Source organism: Tubulanus polymorphus, chromosome 11 (assembly GCF_964204645.1).
Source record: "Tubulanus polymorphus chromosome 11, tnTubPoly1.2, whole genome shotgun sequence".
In the NCBI taxonomy this organism is placed as follows: Eukaryota; Metazoa; Nemertea; class Palaeonemertea; order Tubulaniformes; family Tubulanidae; genus Tubulanus; species Tubulanus polymorphus.
In genome coordinates, this window is record NC_134035.1 from 12790518 (window position 1) to 12804423 (window position 13906).

At 37.0% G+C, this 13906-nt stretch overlaps 3 protein-coding genes across 3 annotated transcripts in view; 2 read left to right on the top strand and 1 right to left on the bottom strand.

Moving 5' to 3' along the window:
* The window catches only part of LOC141912561 (1-phosphatidylinositol 4,5-bisphosphate phosphodiesterase delta-1-like), a 50877-nt gene extending 37139 nt beyond the window's left edge, over positions 1 to 13738 (bottom strand). Inside the window, exon 1 of the mRNA XM_074803839.1 lies at positions 13676 to 13738. The gene's annotated coding sequence lies outside the window, so the exon portion shown is untranslated. The remainder of the gene's footprint in view (positions 1 to 13675) is intronic.
* LOC141913369 (atrial natriuretic peptide receptor 1-like) lies at positions 2096 to 7434 on the top strand. Its single transcript, XM_074804874.1, has 9 exons — positions 2096 to 2291; positions 2974 to 3093; positions 3503 to 3793; positions 4374 to 4675; positions 5064 to 5300; positions 6185 to 6329; positions 6892 to 6979; positions 7086 to 7245; positions 7351 to 7434. Exons 1-9 carry the CDS (start codon positions 2096 to 2098, stop codon positions 7432 to 7434), a joined length of 1623 nt encoding a protein of 540 aa, XP_074660975.1.
* On the top strand, positions 8328 to 13589 carry LOC141912576 (atrial natriuretic peptide receptor 1-like). The gene is made up of 12 exons (XM_074803864.1): positions 8328 to 8409; positions 8540 to 8611; positions 9658 to 9841; positions 10449 to 10601; positions 10677 to 10836; positions 11105 to 11251; positions 11670 to 11793; positions 12089 to 12157; positions 12291 to 12465; positions 12802 to 12900; positions 13009 to 13100; positions 13430 to 13589. The coding sequence occupies exons 1-12, from the start codon at positions 8380 to 8382 to the stop codon at positions 13475 to 13477; spliced, it is 1353 nt and encodes a 450-aa protein (XP_074659965.1). The 5' UTR covers positions 8328 to 8379; the 3' UTR covers positions 13478 to 13589.
* Positions 13739 to 13906: the final 168 nt, after the last annotated feature.

A 13906-nucleotide genomic window follows, 5' to 3' on the forward strand; every position in this document is an offset into this window, starting at 1 on the left:
CATCATCAAATCGCATACGAATGGTCTTCAACGCAGCCATAAATAGAATCACGTACAGGTTATCTGATGACGTCATAGGGGGTCTGGGAGGTAGCCATTCGTTATTGAGAAAGGTAGTAAGTTCATTTTATCGGTTAAAAAGCTTTCGTGATACAACGCTTACAAATTCAATGTTACGCTATTCAGTTAAACCATGAACTCGCAGCTCCTCCCAGATCAACACGATACACAATACACAATACACAATACACAAATCCCGTTAAATTTGTGACGAACACAAAACAAACTAGTTTTGTTCCATCATCCTTCATCGATCGCGGCTGCAACAGCATCAGGGACGTCATCGCCATCCAGTAACGGTTGCTAATGGTAACGATTAAGTATCACCTTAACGAATTTACGAAAAGCGTGCTATATTTATATATATATATATATATATATATATATATATATATATATATATATATATATATATATATATATATATATATATATATATATATATATATATATATATATATATATATATATATATATATATATATATATATATATATATATATATGAATTTGATCTACAATTAGAATAGAAATTATATATATGTTATATATATATATATATATATATATATACATATATATATATATATATAACAGAATGTATGTAACAGAATTTCTATTCTAATTGTAGATCAAATTCATTATATATATATATTATAAATCATATATATATATATATATATATATATATATATATATATATATATATATATATATATATATATATATATATATATATATATATATATATATATATATATATATATATATATATATATATATATATATATATATATATATATATATATATATATAACAGAATGTATGTAACAGAATTTCTATTCTAATTGTAGATCAGATTCATTTTTGCCAAAAGGACGGTTTTGTAGAGAGAGAAGTATATCAAGTCGTTAAAAGAGTTATTTCTTCAGTTTTTCTCTTTCCAACTTTCTGTTCATATTAAAAGTCGTCGACTATATATCGGAATGAATAAATTAATTAATTTTCACAAATACATAAGTATATACGAGAACATTTTTGATTAACGGTTCAACATACCGATTAACATATTTGAGAAGGACACCCCCAATAAATAAATCTTTCTCATAACTTGTGGAAGTGGGTCCAAGTGGCCACGTCGGAAATCCTTTAGTTTACGCAGTATCGATATCAGGGGAATAATCATAAACCTTAGACACCTTTGTCACAAACGAACCTCTCCATGAAAGCTTAGCTACACGTGATAATATTCCGGTGTCGCGAATGAGTAGAATATGTTACACAGTCGTTATCAGCCGGGCTCGCTCGCTCCTTAAAGTACAGAATATCCCTGCGGAGATGATTGCATTACGCGCTACTATAAATATCAATCTAGAACTATTAAACAATCATTCGCCTATAATATACGGTGATATCTACTGACGATATGGCCGCCAGGTACCAATTACGATTTGCAGTTAAAAGGCTCGCGACAATGGAGTCATCGATTGAATATAAGTTTATCAATAGTTCACCTTGGATATATCAACGTAAATGTAAATTCAATTTGGAACGTCATCAACCGCAGCTGCAACAGTTCGTTTTATTTAACCTGTTACAGGTCGTAGTAGCGTAGGTCGCGTTAATTGACCACAGATACCGACCGGCGCTGAAACCAGAGAGGTGCCCATTTCTCACGAAACTAAGTGAGCGTCGCCTCGGAAAGCGGTAAAATTCGATTCTGGCGCGTTTTTTAGATATGAACAGGGTGGAGTCGACTGTAGTTCATATTTGAGGAGCGCGTCTCTGTAGAGAAAATCTCTAAAAGTTTCGATACAAATAAAAAAAAGTCGAAATTAAATTTCTTCTATCGCATGTCATGACTTCATGATTTCGTCGAATCATCGGCTATTTGATGAATTGAATATGTTGACGCCTCCTGCCGATCGCTGGTCATAAAATCACTTAGTTTAGAGCGAACATCCCCAGTACAACTTTCAGCGTCAGTCACCGCACACGGATAGTTATTACTAACGATTCTAAAAACGAATGCAGAAATGAACGTTTCGCTCGTGTTTAAAATCGGTGTGATTTTGATATCGAACAGCTATTCGCCGTACGATATGGAAAAATCAGGTCCGGCTATCGACATGGCCGTCGACAGGGTGAACAGGCAGTATCTGAATGACAGCTACAGGCTGGAAACTGTGAAAATTATACACGGTTCTGTTTGCGACGCTACTCGAGCTCCAGGTAAATAAATCACTTTTATCTCTTTCTTCTCTGCTGATAGATTATGATTTGTTTTCGCTTGCTTTATGTCGTTCGTATCATGGTTTCCCGAGACTAACTCTGTTCGATTGTTCATTTAACATTAACGAAGGGATCACAACCTGAAGTTTTGTCCACACACTGTAGGCATCATAATCAGGCGATGAGCGAAGATAAAATCAAGGAATAGTTCATATCAAATAAGAAAAAACCTTTCGGGGAATTTCTTTCTTTTTTGCAACTAATAATTCACAATTAAAACTGTTTTCAATCTTTCCGTTTAAATTCAACTAACACTATCTTCTACCAAAAAAATTGTTCATTTCTTATAATTCACACAGAAAAAGTGTTTCAACGGGAATATGACTTGTCGATCGCGAAAAGAGTCACGTGGTAGGGATGAGGATATAATTTGAATGACAGCAGGGAATATTTCATGATAAACAATTTTCATTTCAAATTACTGCAATGATTAATTCAAACCAACCTGTGGTGACGCTGGTGACGCTAAGTTTTCAATATAACACGATATTACATTTGAATAAAGGTCATCAGGTTGCAAATGAAATCGTCTACGATTCGTTAGGCTTCAAATTGAAAAGCATAGTTTCAGATTTTTGATTGAATTCTTTATACAGTTATTGTAGTAATGTTCTCTATATAGGAATAGCGGCTGATTTGTATCATAGAGATCACGTAGTTGGATTGATAGGTCCAGCATGTACCTACGCGTTGGAGGCATCGGCCAGTTTGGCAGGATATTGGAATATTCCGATTATAACAGGTAAACAAACTAAATAGCTAAATTCTTCTCAGTAGAAAAACAGCACAATCAAAAATATATGAATTTCTCATAGATCGCGGCAGTAACTGTTTCGTTATCCTAATAACATATAATAGTTATTTAATCTTTGATATGAATTTTAAAATTTGTTGATTTTAAATATTAGATTTCATATTTTTCAAAATTTTACGTACATACAAATAAATGGACTTAATTTAATGAGAATAGTGACGTTTCGAGTAGATATTGCTATGAGCTATTTCTAAAACTTTTATAAAAATAGCTCATAGAATTGGGTCGAAACTGAGTCAAATGCTGTTTTAGAATTTCCGTCTTTTCTTCAACGAATTTTCATATTTCGTGTCTATATCTCGGGCTTATATACATTTTTATGCATCGGGGTTATTAGGTCTGGGCGACGGCGGTCAGTTCAAGAACAAGACAATCTATCCGACTCTAACCCGTATGGCTTACTGTCAATGCCGTTTGAGGAAGGTTTTCGGGAGCGTTTTCTCCGAGTTTTCCTGGACTAAAATCGCCCTGATTTACGACCGAAGTCACCTTCACTCGTCAGTACTGGGCGAGACGTTAGACGTGGGTTTGAGAAAGGGTAACATCTATCCGCATGTCGTCCAGTTTTACGGAAGTCAACAGTCGTCATATAAGGATTTATTGAAAGAAGCGAGCGAACACGCCAGAGGTGATCGATTCTATTCATTTACTGTATTTACCCTACATTACTCTTATTAAACTCGTTAAACTGTTCGCTTTTACCTCGCACTCATTGAAGTCCATGGTTTTACAGAGAGCCCGATGTCACAACCAAACCCATAGGCATCCCTTAGCAATATAAGATTCCACATTAAGAATGAGGGGAACAGGGGCGGATCCAGCCTATTGCTGCTACCGCTTTCACGGTTTTAGAAGTGCCCGTCTATTTATTCAAGTTATGGTTGAAATAATTTAAAACGGCCAATTTGAATAATCGAAAATGGGTTAACTTCTTATTTCTTATGAATGATTTTTCTCTAGCATGTCAGATTTTCTGGATGCCCAAAATTGACTCAGATTGCATCAATCCCTAAAAATTCAAGATTTTCTATGATATATGTACCCTTCCATAGCTGAGCAGTACTCAAAAACCTAGGCTAGATCCACCACTGAAATAGTCAAAAATGTTTCCTTTTGCTTCCTGAGATTTATAAAATTTTGCCCGGTATAGATTTCGTTTAAACGCCCGTTGTTTGATACTGTATATATGATATTATATTTCACTGCAGTGATAGTTCTAAGCGTATCGGGTGATACGGTGCGGGCGATGATGCTCGAGGCGTTAGATCTCGGTTACATTAACGGCGATTACACGTTCATGGACGTGGAACTATTCGAGTTCGACGGCGACTATTGGGGAAATCACTCGTGGTCGCGAGGAGACGACAGAGATCAGGACGCTAAACGAGCGTTCGAAGCGCTGTTACGGGTGGCTCTGTACGAACCGAACAGCGAGGAATTTCAGAACTTCTCCGACGAAGTTAAACTCAGAGCCGAAAGAGATTACAATTACACTTTCGGGGATGAAAAGGTTCGTACATTAGCCAAGATGATTTCAACATCTAAGTCACCCTACACCTTCCTATAACGGTATAGTATAGAGCCCCTGATTATGATCTACTATACTACGCTAGACTTCTTTCCTCCCCGACCCTCATTAACTGAATTATCATTTTACTTAAGTTAAAGACTCGCGAACAATAACTACGAATAATTGTATCGATTCAAGAATTCAATTACCAGCTGCAACAAAATCTATGTTTCCGATCGTAATTCTTAAGTTTTATAATTGGTGACATCTAAAAAAAAAATCTTTAAAAGTTTATTCTTAAGTAATTTAACCTAATTGATTTATCAAATTTTTAGGACATAATTTTATATAAACTGACAATGGCATATAGATTATTCATTAATTTCAGGTGAATTTCTTTATCGGCGCATTTTACGACTCAGTTCTATTGTACGGATTATCGCTAAACCGATCTCTTACTGCCGGTAACGCGGCGCTGATCAAAGACGGTTACAATTTCATTCGTCGCGAAATGTGGAACCGAACTTTCGTCGGTATCACCGAAGACGTGTTCATGGATAAAAACGGTGACAGAGACACGAGTTATTCGGTTTTAGATATGGATCCCGTCAGCGGAAAGTTCAGGGTAAGCATGGATACCACTCTCAAACTTATCGTCGTAACCATCACCGCTCACCGGGAATAATCTTACCTTTAAAAACGTTTTATCCTTAATCGTAACGAGATACTTTGAGTCGGTTTTTAGTCGGTAAAATCCTTATTATAAATGAAAAACGGTTATAAATGAAAAACGGGTCCGAAATATTTCATCAGTTTATTTCGACATTCCAACTACATCCTAATTTAGTCATCTTCGTGAAGATCATATTGAGTATCATGTTAGATATTCCGAAATATTTCCTGAGTTTATTTCGACATTTCAACTACCGTAGATTTAGTCATCTTCGTGAAGATCATGTTAAATATTCATGAAAATTCCGAAATTAGGATTTAGTCAAAACAAACTAAAACTACTCGAAATAAACTACAACTAAAGGAAACATTCCTGACTCGTCTTTTAGTAATGTATAGGATTTTACCGTATTAACGACGTCTTCGTGTGAAAAACGTATATTCTATTTTGATGAAACCAAACTCATGCAGTTTGCGTTTCGGCTGTAAACTTCTCTTAGGAGTGTTGTTAACGATACGAGTAAAGCTGCTGTTCGTCATGAACTAAAGTGAAGCGCAGTCAGATAAACCCATTCTCTACATACGTTTTTACAAATAACAGAAGTTCTGATTGCTTAAAACCTGTTTTGAAATTCAGTTAATTCAAATAAAACAGGTCTCGGTTAGAATCATGACTTTTAAAACATTGGAAATGATTTTGACTCAAACTTTGTTTTCGTGGAATTGGGTTTTGCGGAGTTGCGGTAAAACATTCGATGTATTTTACAAAATTGCATTACTAGAAAAAGATGATAATCTAAGATATCTTAGAATCGTGTTGATTGTGTTATTCTATAGGTGGTTTCGAATTATTGGGGAGACAAACCTGGGTTTAATGCGGTACCTGGCGTTTCGATACACTGGCCCGGGGGTAGGACAAGCCCACCACCTGATGTACCGCCATGCGGCTTTAAAAACGATAATCCACTGTGTCAACCTGAAGGTAAAGTAACGGAAGATACGAGATGATCTAAAAGTTTACTTGTCTGTCTGTTTCGAGATTCTAAGTTTAAAACCGACTATGTACACGATTTAAATGATTAAAAAGCGATTTTTTTAATTAAAAATCAAAGTCAAAAGACACAAAATTTTGAACTCTTTCTATAGATCATCGTCAGGTGTGTTATAACCTGATGACCGTCGTTAACGAAACGTCGTGCCTTTTGATTTTAATTTTGATTCGTTTTTAATTTTTTGAATTTTGTATATTGTGGGTTTAAAACTGATAATCTATTCTCCACGTCAGAGTGTACCGGGGCTATTCCGACTATTTCTAGATTTATCTAAGTCCCGTCTCCATCAGTAAAACTGTAATTAATTAATGGGATTTAGATAAATCCCAAAACTTACAGACATCATGTGAATTGTAAAATATCATTAGGAAAATAGATTCTAAAATATCATCAATTTTGAGATTATTCATTAGAAGGTAAAAATTCCAAGAAATTCATTACAGAAAATTCCTATCGCTCAAATTTCTTTTAAATTGTTCATATTTCTTTCAGAGAAATTATTGTCCCTAGCTACAACTGTAACAATCGTCGTGTTAGCACTATGTCTGTTCTTTACCGTAGTCGGATTCTTGATTTACAAGTAAGCATTCAATATTCATCGATTTCATATTCAAACAAATTAATTCCGAACCGAATTTCGTTTCTTATACAAATTACGTTTTTACTTCTTTCGGCGGCGTTCACAGAAAAATGAAATACGAGAACGAACTGTCGAACGTATCGTGGCTGGTGAAACAAGACGAGATATTACCGATGAAAGTTACCAATAAAATGAGTTCTGCTTCGTTGAAATCGATCAAAACCCAGAGCGAAAAACAAATATACACGGCGATAGCTTCGTGCCGGGTCAGCGCCAATTTAAACCGATCAATTTAACCGTCACACGTCTCCTCGTCTGGGAAACCAAACAATTAGCGAATTACTTAATTATTTACGTGTCTTGTATTACAGGGTACAAGAGTAACTGTTAGGAATTTCGAAGATCGCGCTGTCGTTTTAGATAGAGAATTTATGACAGAAATCAAACAGGTTTGAATTGACGCTTCAATGATATATTCGGGATTCTTAGTCAAAACCTGTAGTTTCATCTCTAATGAACCGATTTCCCTGATTTTGATATGATATGATTTATTTTCTTCACGAAAATTTTTACAACTATCAAAATACATGAGATAGTCTATTTACAATATGGAGAGTGACACCGATTTTCAACTTGGTGAAATATTTACCGCAGTCCCGACGCTACCGAATAAGGTGCAGATTCTCTACTTTATTCCGGATGCTTATTCGCTACAATGCACTATGGGCGAAAGCTCGTGATGATTTCTGATAAAATCGAGTTAACCTACACTAGAATACCTACTCATTTACCTCATGAGCTTCTCTGGTAGTGAAAGCGCGTGATTCTAATGAATCAACCTACACAGTACTAGCTACCTGTTGACTTTCTAACGAAATCAACCTACACACTGTTTACTCATTTTCCTGATGAAGTTTTTATGCACTAGTATAGTGAAACCTCCTACTTCAAACGAATTCCGTAAACCTCCAAAGTACTCCCTATTTTTGTATATTGACTCGATATCGAGTTCACGCGGCTCCACTACATCACTTTTCGCAATCTTGTACTGTAATATTCCTATAGTTTCATTATTATTCTTTATTATTCTTTATTCACGAATTAAATTACACTAGAAAATTACAACAAGATATAATATAATAAAATAATGTAATTCAAGTCGATGGACACCAGGAGAAGTTACAAACTTATATCCATAAAACATGGCCCTGGCGCCCATAGAAATCATCTCATCTCAATTAAATCTTTCGATTTCTAAGGATTGATTCGCAACGTTTTTGTTTTTCTAATCAATCATTGCAAGCGATTATAATTTTAAATGACAGGTTAGAGGTATGAGGAATGAGAATATAAATGCGTTCGTCGGAGCTTGTTTGGATTCGTCGCCAGTGAAACTATTGATGGAATATTGTTCAAAAGGAAGTCTTCAGGTTCGTAATATCCGACGATCTCGAAAACAAAAACAAAAAAAACCCACGAATTGATTCATAACAAACAGACGAATTTCCGTCGAATTCTCAGTCAAACCAATTTCTCAATCTCTAGAATTCTGTCTTGTAGGATATACTACACAATGAAGCGATGTTGTTGGACTGGGATTTCAAGTTATCGCTGATCGAAGATCTCGTTAAGGTAAAGCAACCAAACACACTGTTTATACGGGCTACGTCGTTACTTCCTCGAGAATCGGTGTAGATACTTTTCCATATCACATGTCCAGCTTCTATCAGGGGTTGAGATTCCCCGCGTCAGCAATCATTATTTGTTTACACTTGTTCCGTGACGTGAGATTGACGTTTTATGCTGACGATATCGTAACTTTTTTCTGACACTTACAGGAGGCGGCTCTTAATGAAGGTAATCTGCTGTAAGTTCTGGGTTCTCGTGGCGTTCGTGCATCTTGTCGTGTACCATTCACCCCTCCATAATGAGAGACCGCGGACGCTCTCAACTCAACGCGTGTCGATTTTATATACGACACCATTTTATAATAGAAATCGTGATATTTCAAATTATAAACTCAATTAACGCCGACAAAACGTTCGACTCGGATATCGATTGGTACATGCTTCAAACCGCAACGAAAAACGATGTAGTGAGAAAATCGTGCAATCGAATAAAATCGTTCGGTTTCCGTTTAATGATTTCTGCGCGTTTGATCTATAAATTCAGAGTCTAGGCATTAATCGATGTTACAATTGTGTCCCAATTACCGCGGTATGACGACCGGTAATTGGAATAATTTGCTTCACATCTCACCTCATAGTATAGGTTTTTCTATACATAGAACCTACACACCGTAGACGCACCCGCAGAAAGGCTTACCTTAAACCTACCGCGGTTGTGTTCTCGGTGCCCATGGCTTTACTTGTAGAGATGCCACTTTAGTAAACTATTTGTGTATTACTTTCACCAAGAACCTAATACCTGATGTGTCACAGTACCACAATTGGGTACCTTAAGATTGTGGAGCGCGGTAGGGCACAGCGGGTTCATACATCTACTTGTGAACGTCCTGCCCTCTCTTTCCTTCACCAAGAACCAAGTCTGATGTGTCCCACAGTTGGGCAAAAAACTAGGATCGTGGAGTGTCGCAGAGCGTCCACTGTGGATACAACCACTTGCAGGACTGGATGAATTACTACCCTACCTCATTACGGTTCCCCATCTATTTACAGGGAATGTGTTATTTACACAGTTCATCGCTGAAATCTCACGGAAGACTTCACTCGTCAAACTGTGTTATAGACAGTAGATTCATTCTGAAAATTACTGATTACGGAATTCCGTCATTGTTCACTAGTAAAAACAACGACAATTTCAACTATAAAAGTAAGCAAAATTATCAGCTTAAAGCGACCAGTGATATTATCGTATTGAAATTAGCTTCGATCACGCCGACCACATTTACATGTCTACAGTTATATGTTCGTAAACCTCACTGTGTTGCCCTCTAGTCTCTAACCCCGTCCAGTGGGCCCAACTACTTAGACATGAACGCAAATTGAAGATATAACCCCTTATCCTATACAGGTGGGAGTTTCCATATAAATAACGATGATGGGTGACGCAAATTCACGAGAGGATGTTAATAACCCCCTCACTCTACAGGTGATAACTTCCTTAAAGATAATCATATGGTGATGGATATAGCAGACAAATAATAACCGTAATTTAGAATTTGTCGTTCACGCACTGGCTGCCACATTCAAACTGAACCTTACTGTGTGTTACCCTGCTTCTAATAGTTAAGTTGGCCAAACCAAATCTGAACGCAAATTCTTGCCGAGAGGATATAACCCCCTTATTCTACTGGTGGGCGATGCCATGCAGATCATAATGATGAGAATAACTGACAAATAATGATATTACCGCCGTTGACAAACTGGCTGCCTCCATCTGGTTATCAACAACAACTGGTAAACACTCTGTTCGTACCATATTTCAATACCCTCTAAATTTTTCGTAGAAAATCTGTGGATCGCGCCCGAACTACTGAGACAGTCAAGTCCGGTGAACGGTACACAGAAAGGCGATGTCTACAGCTTCGCGATTATTCTCGAAGAGATCGCTCATAACGGCGGTCCGTTCGAGGAGGAGTCGACCACTTTATCCGATAGAGGTAAAATTCATTTCAATGAAATATATTCAATCAGTTTGAATCGATCTTCTCCGAGTCTCGAATTGCGTTTTACAGAAATCGTCGAAAAAGTGGAGAAAGGACATTTTCGTCCGTCTGTAGCCGAGGGTTTGTGTTCTGCGGAAATGCTGGAATTAATGAAGCAATGTTGGGCTGAAGATCCACTGATTAGACCTGAATTCACAGCTATTAAACAAACTGTACGCAAAATGAACAGGTTAGAGGTGACCCTGGTGCCAGTCAGTAGTATAGACTGTACCAAAGACCCAATTCCGAATTTGTCACTGTGACTTCATAATCACGATTACACGAATTTCTAAACTGTCGCTCCAAGTTCTGGTGGTACAATTTTTGTATCTTATTCCATCGTAACACAGAGTACTTTTTACAATAAATATGAGAAAATGAAGACAATAACAATTGTCATTACAGAATTATAGAAAACCATCAGAATCTTTGATCTAAATTCGCTCGTTTATTTGCAGCGGTAGAAGTGCAAATATTCTGGACAATCTATTGAGACGGATGGAACAATACGCGTCGAATCTAGAGACACTGGTTGAAGAACGAACTCTTGAAGTGATCGATGAAAAGAGACGATCGGAAGAGTTGTTGTACGCTATTTTACCCAAGTAAGTTTTTCCATAGTTGTACTTCTTAATTTGTAGATACGAAAACAAACTTTTGAAACATAATTTAGAAAAAGTGTCAATTTTTATATTTTGGAAATCATTCAAATCAAAAATTATAGCTGTTGTTTCAATTGATTTGAATTCTTCGTATTCATTTTCTAAAAAGCCGGTCACTGGGTCTCGCCAATCCAGGGTTTATGGGTTCAAACCCTGGTGGCGACAGAGTTTCTTGGTCGAAGGTTATTCTCTGGTCTCTCCCCCATTGGGAAAAAAAAAACATCGAACCCGCTAATAATGCCCTACGTGGCGCTTAGCGGGTTGGGGATGTTAAAAAAAAATTTTCTAAAAAGTTGTGAGATATTCTAATCACTCAAATATTGAATATCATATATTTTTGTTATACAATTTTCTTATTCAGATCTGTTGCGCATGAGTTGATTGCTGGTAAAACTATCGAACCGGAAAGTTTCGAATCAGTAACGATTTATTTCAGCGATATCGTAGGTTTTACCAAACTATCCGCAGAAAGTTCACCTATACAGGTTAGTAGAGGGGCGTAGATGAGATATCTAGCCCAATTTGAAACCGATTTCCACCGAATGAGTTGTGGAGAAGCTATGTTAACAATCGGACAAGTACTTTGAAGATTAACAAGATTTTATTAAATTGGCGACCTTTCCTAGCCTACGAGCTAGCGGTGTGGGCGAATGGTCAGAGCTTTCGACTCCGGGAAGCCAGGTCGTGGGTTCGAACCCCGTACCGTAGTGTCCTCGGCCGAGACAATGAGTAGGTATCTGGTTCTCTGATTCTTTTTATCAAATATTCTAATATTTTCAGGTCGTAAACTTTTTGAACAAATTATACGTGTGTTTTGACGCTATAATCGGCGATTTCGACGTCTACAAGGTATGAATAATTACACTATACTTTACTGAACTTTAAAGACAAATAGGGAGACCGGTCATGTATAGCCCTAGATCAGCTGAGCAATGATTTAAATATCCGTTGATGAATCCTAGATACCTCATTACTGATATAGGTAGAAACGATTGGTGACGCCTACATGGTCGTGTCGGGCCTACCGGTTAGAAACGGCAACCAACACGCGGCCGAAATCTGCAGAATGGCGCTGAAAACACGTCACAGCGTCGAATCTTTCCGGGTCGACCATAGACCACAACATCAGTTACAAATACGAATTGGAATACACTCTGGTAATACGTCTTATTCATAGATAAGAAATTGAAACGATAAAAAAACTGTAACGATAAATTCTGATTAGGAAATCATTGTAATCGTGTATGTTTTCATTTAAGTTCAAGGTTGATAATAAAAACTGCTAATTGGCTCCATATGTCGTGACGTCACTGTAAACGATTAATGACGTCACAATGTTCCGAGGTCAAATTTTTATGAAAGTCTATTTCATGAAATATTTATCCATTTATCAAAAATTTCCTGATAACGAAGTTCGTCATCCCGATATTATTTTCAGGGTCATTATAACGAAGGTTACATAAATGATTTTGTCTATTTGCTATTATTTTCAGGGCCGGTCGTAGCGGGTGTGGTCGGGTTGAAGATGCCTCGTTATTGTCTGTTCGGAGATACTGTGAATACCGCGTCCAGAATGGAATCGAACGGACTACGTGAGTTAAAACGCCCAAACAAACTAATATAATAGTCACACACTAAGAAAATATGATATAAAATACATATTCGCTAGATCGTTAGAATACGGCCCATTTCTATTTCAGCTCTGAGGATACATCTGAGTCCATGTACGAAATCGATGTTAGACGAACTAGGCGGCTTCACCACATCCCAGAGAGGAGATATTGAAATGAAAGTAAGAAGCCCGCAAGCAACAGGAGCCGTTCGAATTTCATTTAGTTATGAACTCGAACTTCGAGAGATTTTGTTGTAAAGACCATGACTTAGTCATGTGAAATGAACACTGTTACCGGCATGGTCAACTAACTTATCATTCGATATTCGCTTTTCAACTAAAACTAGCTTCATATGCAGCTACACTAACTCCCACTATTTCTGTCCCAACAGGTTTATATTCATTCATGACTGAACTACGTCTACCCCCGAAGGACATTGATTCCCAGAGAGAATAAAACTGGTTTATTCGGAATTAATCTTGATGTTTTATCCACTGTTTTATTTCAGGGCAAAGGAATAATGAGCACATATTGGTTAGAAGATATCGGATACTAGCCGGATACGAGCCTATTACTGGTGGCCACAACTTCAAGGTTCCACTACATTCCAAAACTTATACGTTCAATAATTTCTACATGTAAGACCTGAGCGTCATATTATATTCCAACGGGAACAGAAATATTTTCTCTACACTTTTCGAGTGAAATTATATTTCGTAAAATATGAATAAAATCATATACATGTTTTACTCACTTGGTTTTTTGTATTCGCCCTTTCCTATGAGTTGGAGCGGGTCTATCTACTTATACATCCGTCTTGTGGTCGTCTGACTTACAGAGTGTCAACTAGAATGGTGAAATAACCTATGGCTTCATATTGTTCAATTTATTGAATATCGTGTAGAGAGAAAGAGGTCGGGTTTAACTTCTCCCGCGCAATGATTCAAATGATGGCAAAGTGCCCAACCGGTGCTGGTCAAAACGA

Coding starts and splice junctions, on each gene's coding strand:
- LOC141912576 (XM_074803864.1), top strand. CDS start 8,380: ATGGAATATTGTTCAAAAGGAAGTCTTCAG. Junction 8,410..8,539: donor GTTCAAAAGGAAGTCTTCAG/GTTCGTAATATC, acceptor TCTGTCTTGTAG/GATATACTACACAATGAAGC. Junction 9,842..10,448: donor TTATCAGCTTAAAGCGACCA/GTGATATTATCG, acceptor AATTTTTCGTAG/AAAATCTGTGGATCGCGCCC.
- LOC141913369 (XM_074804874.1), top strand. CDS start 2,096: ATGAACGTTTCGCTCGTGTTTAAAATCGGTGTGATTTTGATATCGAAC. Junction 2,292..2,973: donor CGACGCTACTCGAGCTCCAG/GTAAATAAATCA, acceptor TTCTCTATATAG/GAATAGCGGCTGATTTGTAT. Junction 7,246..7,350: donor CGGCGATAGCTTCGTGCCGG/GTCAGCGCCAAT, acceptor CTTGTATTACAG/GGTACAAGAGTAACTGTTAG.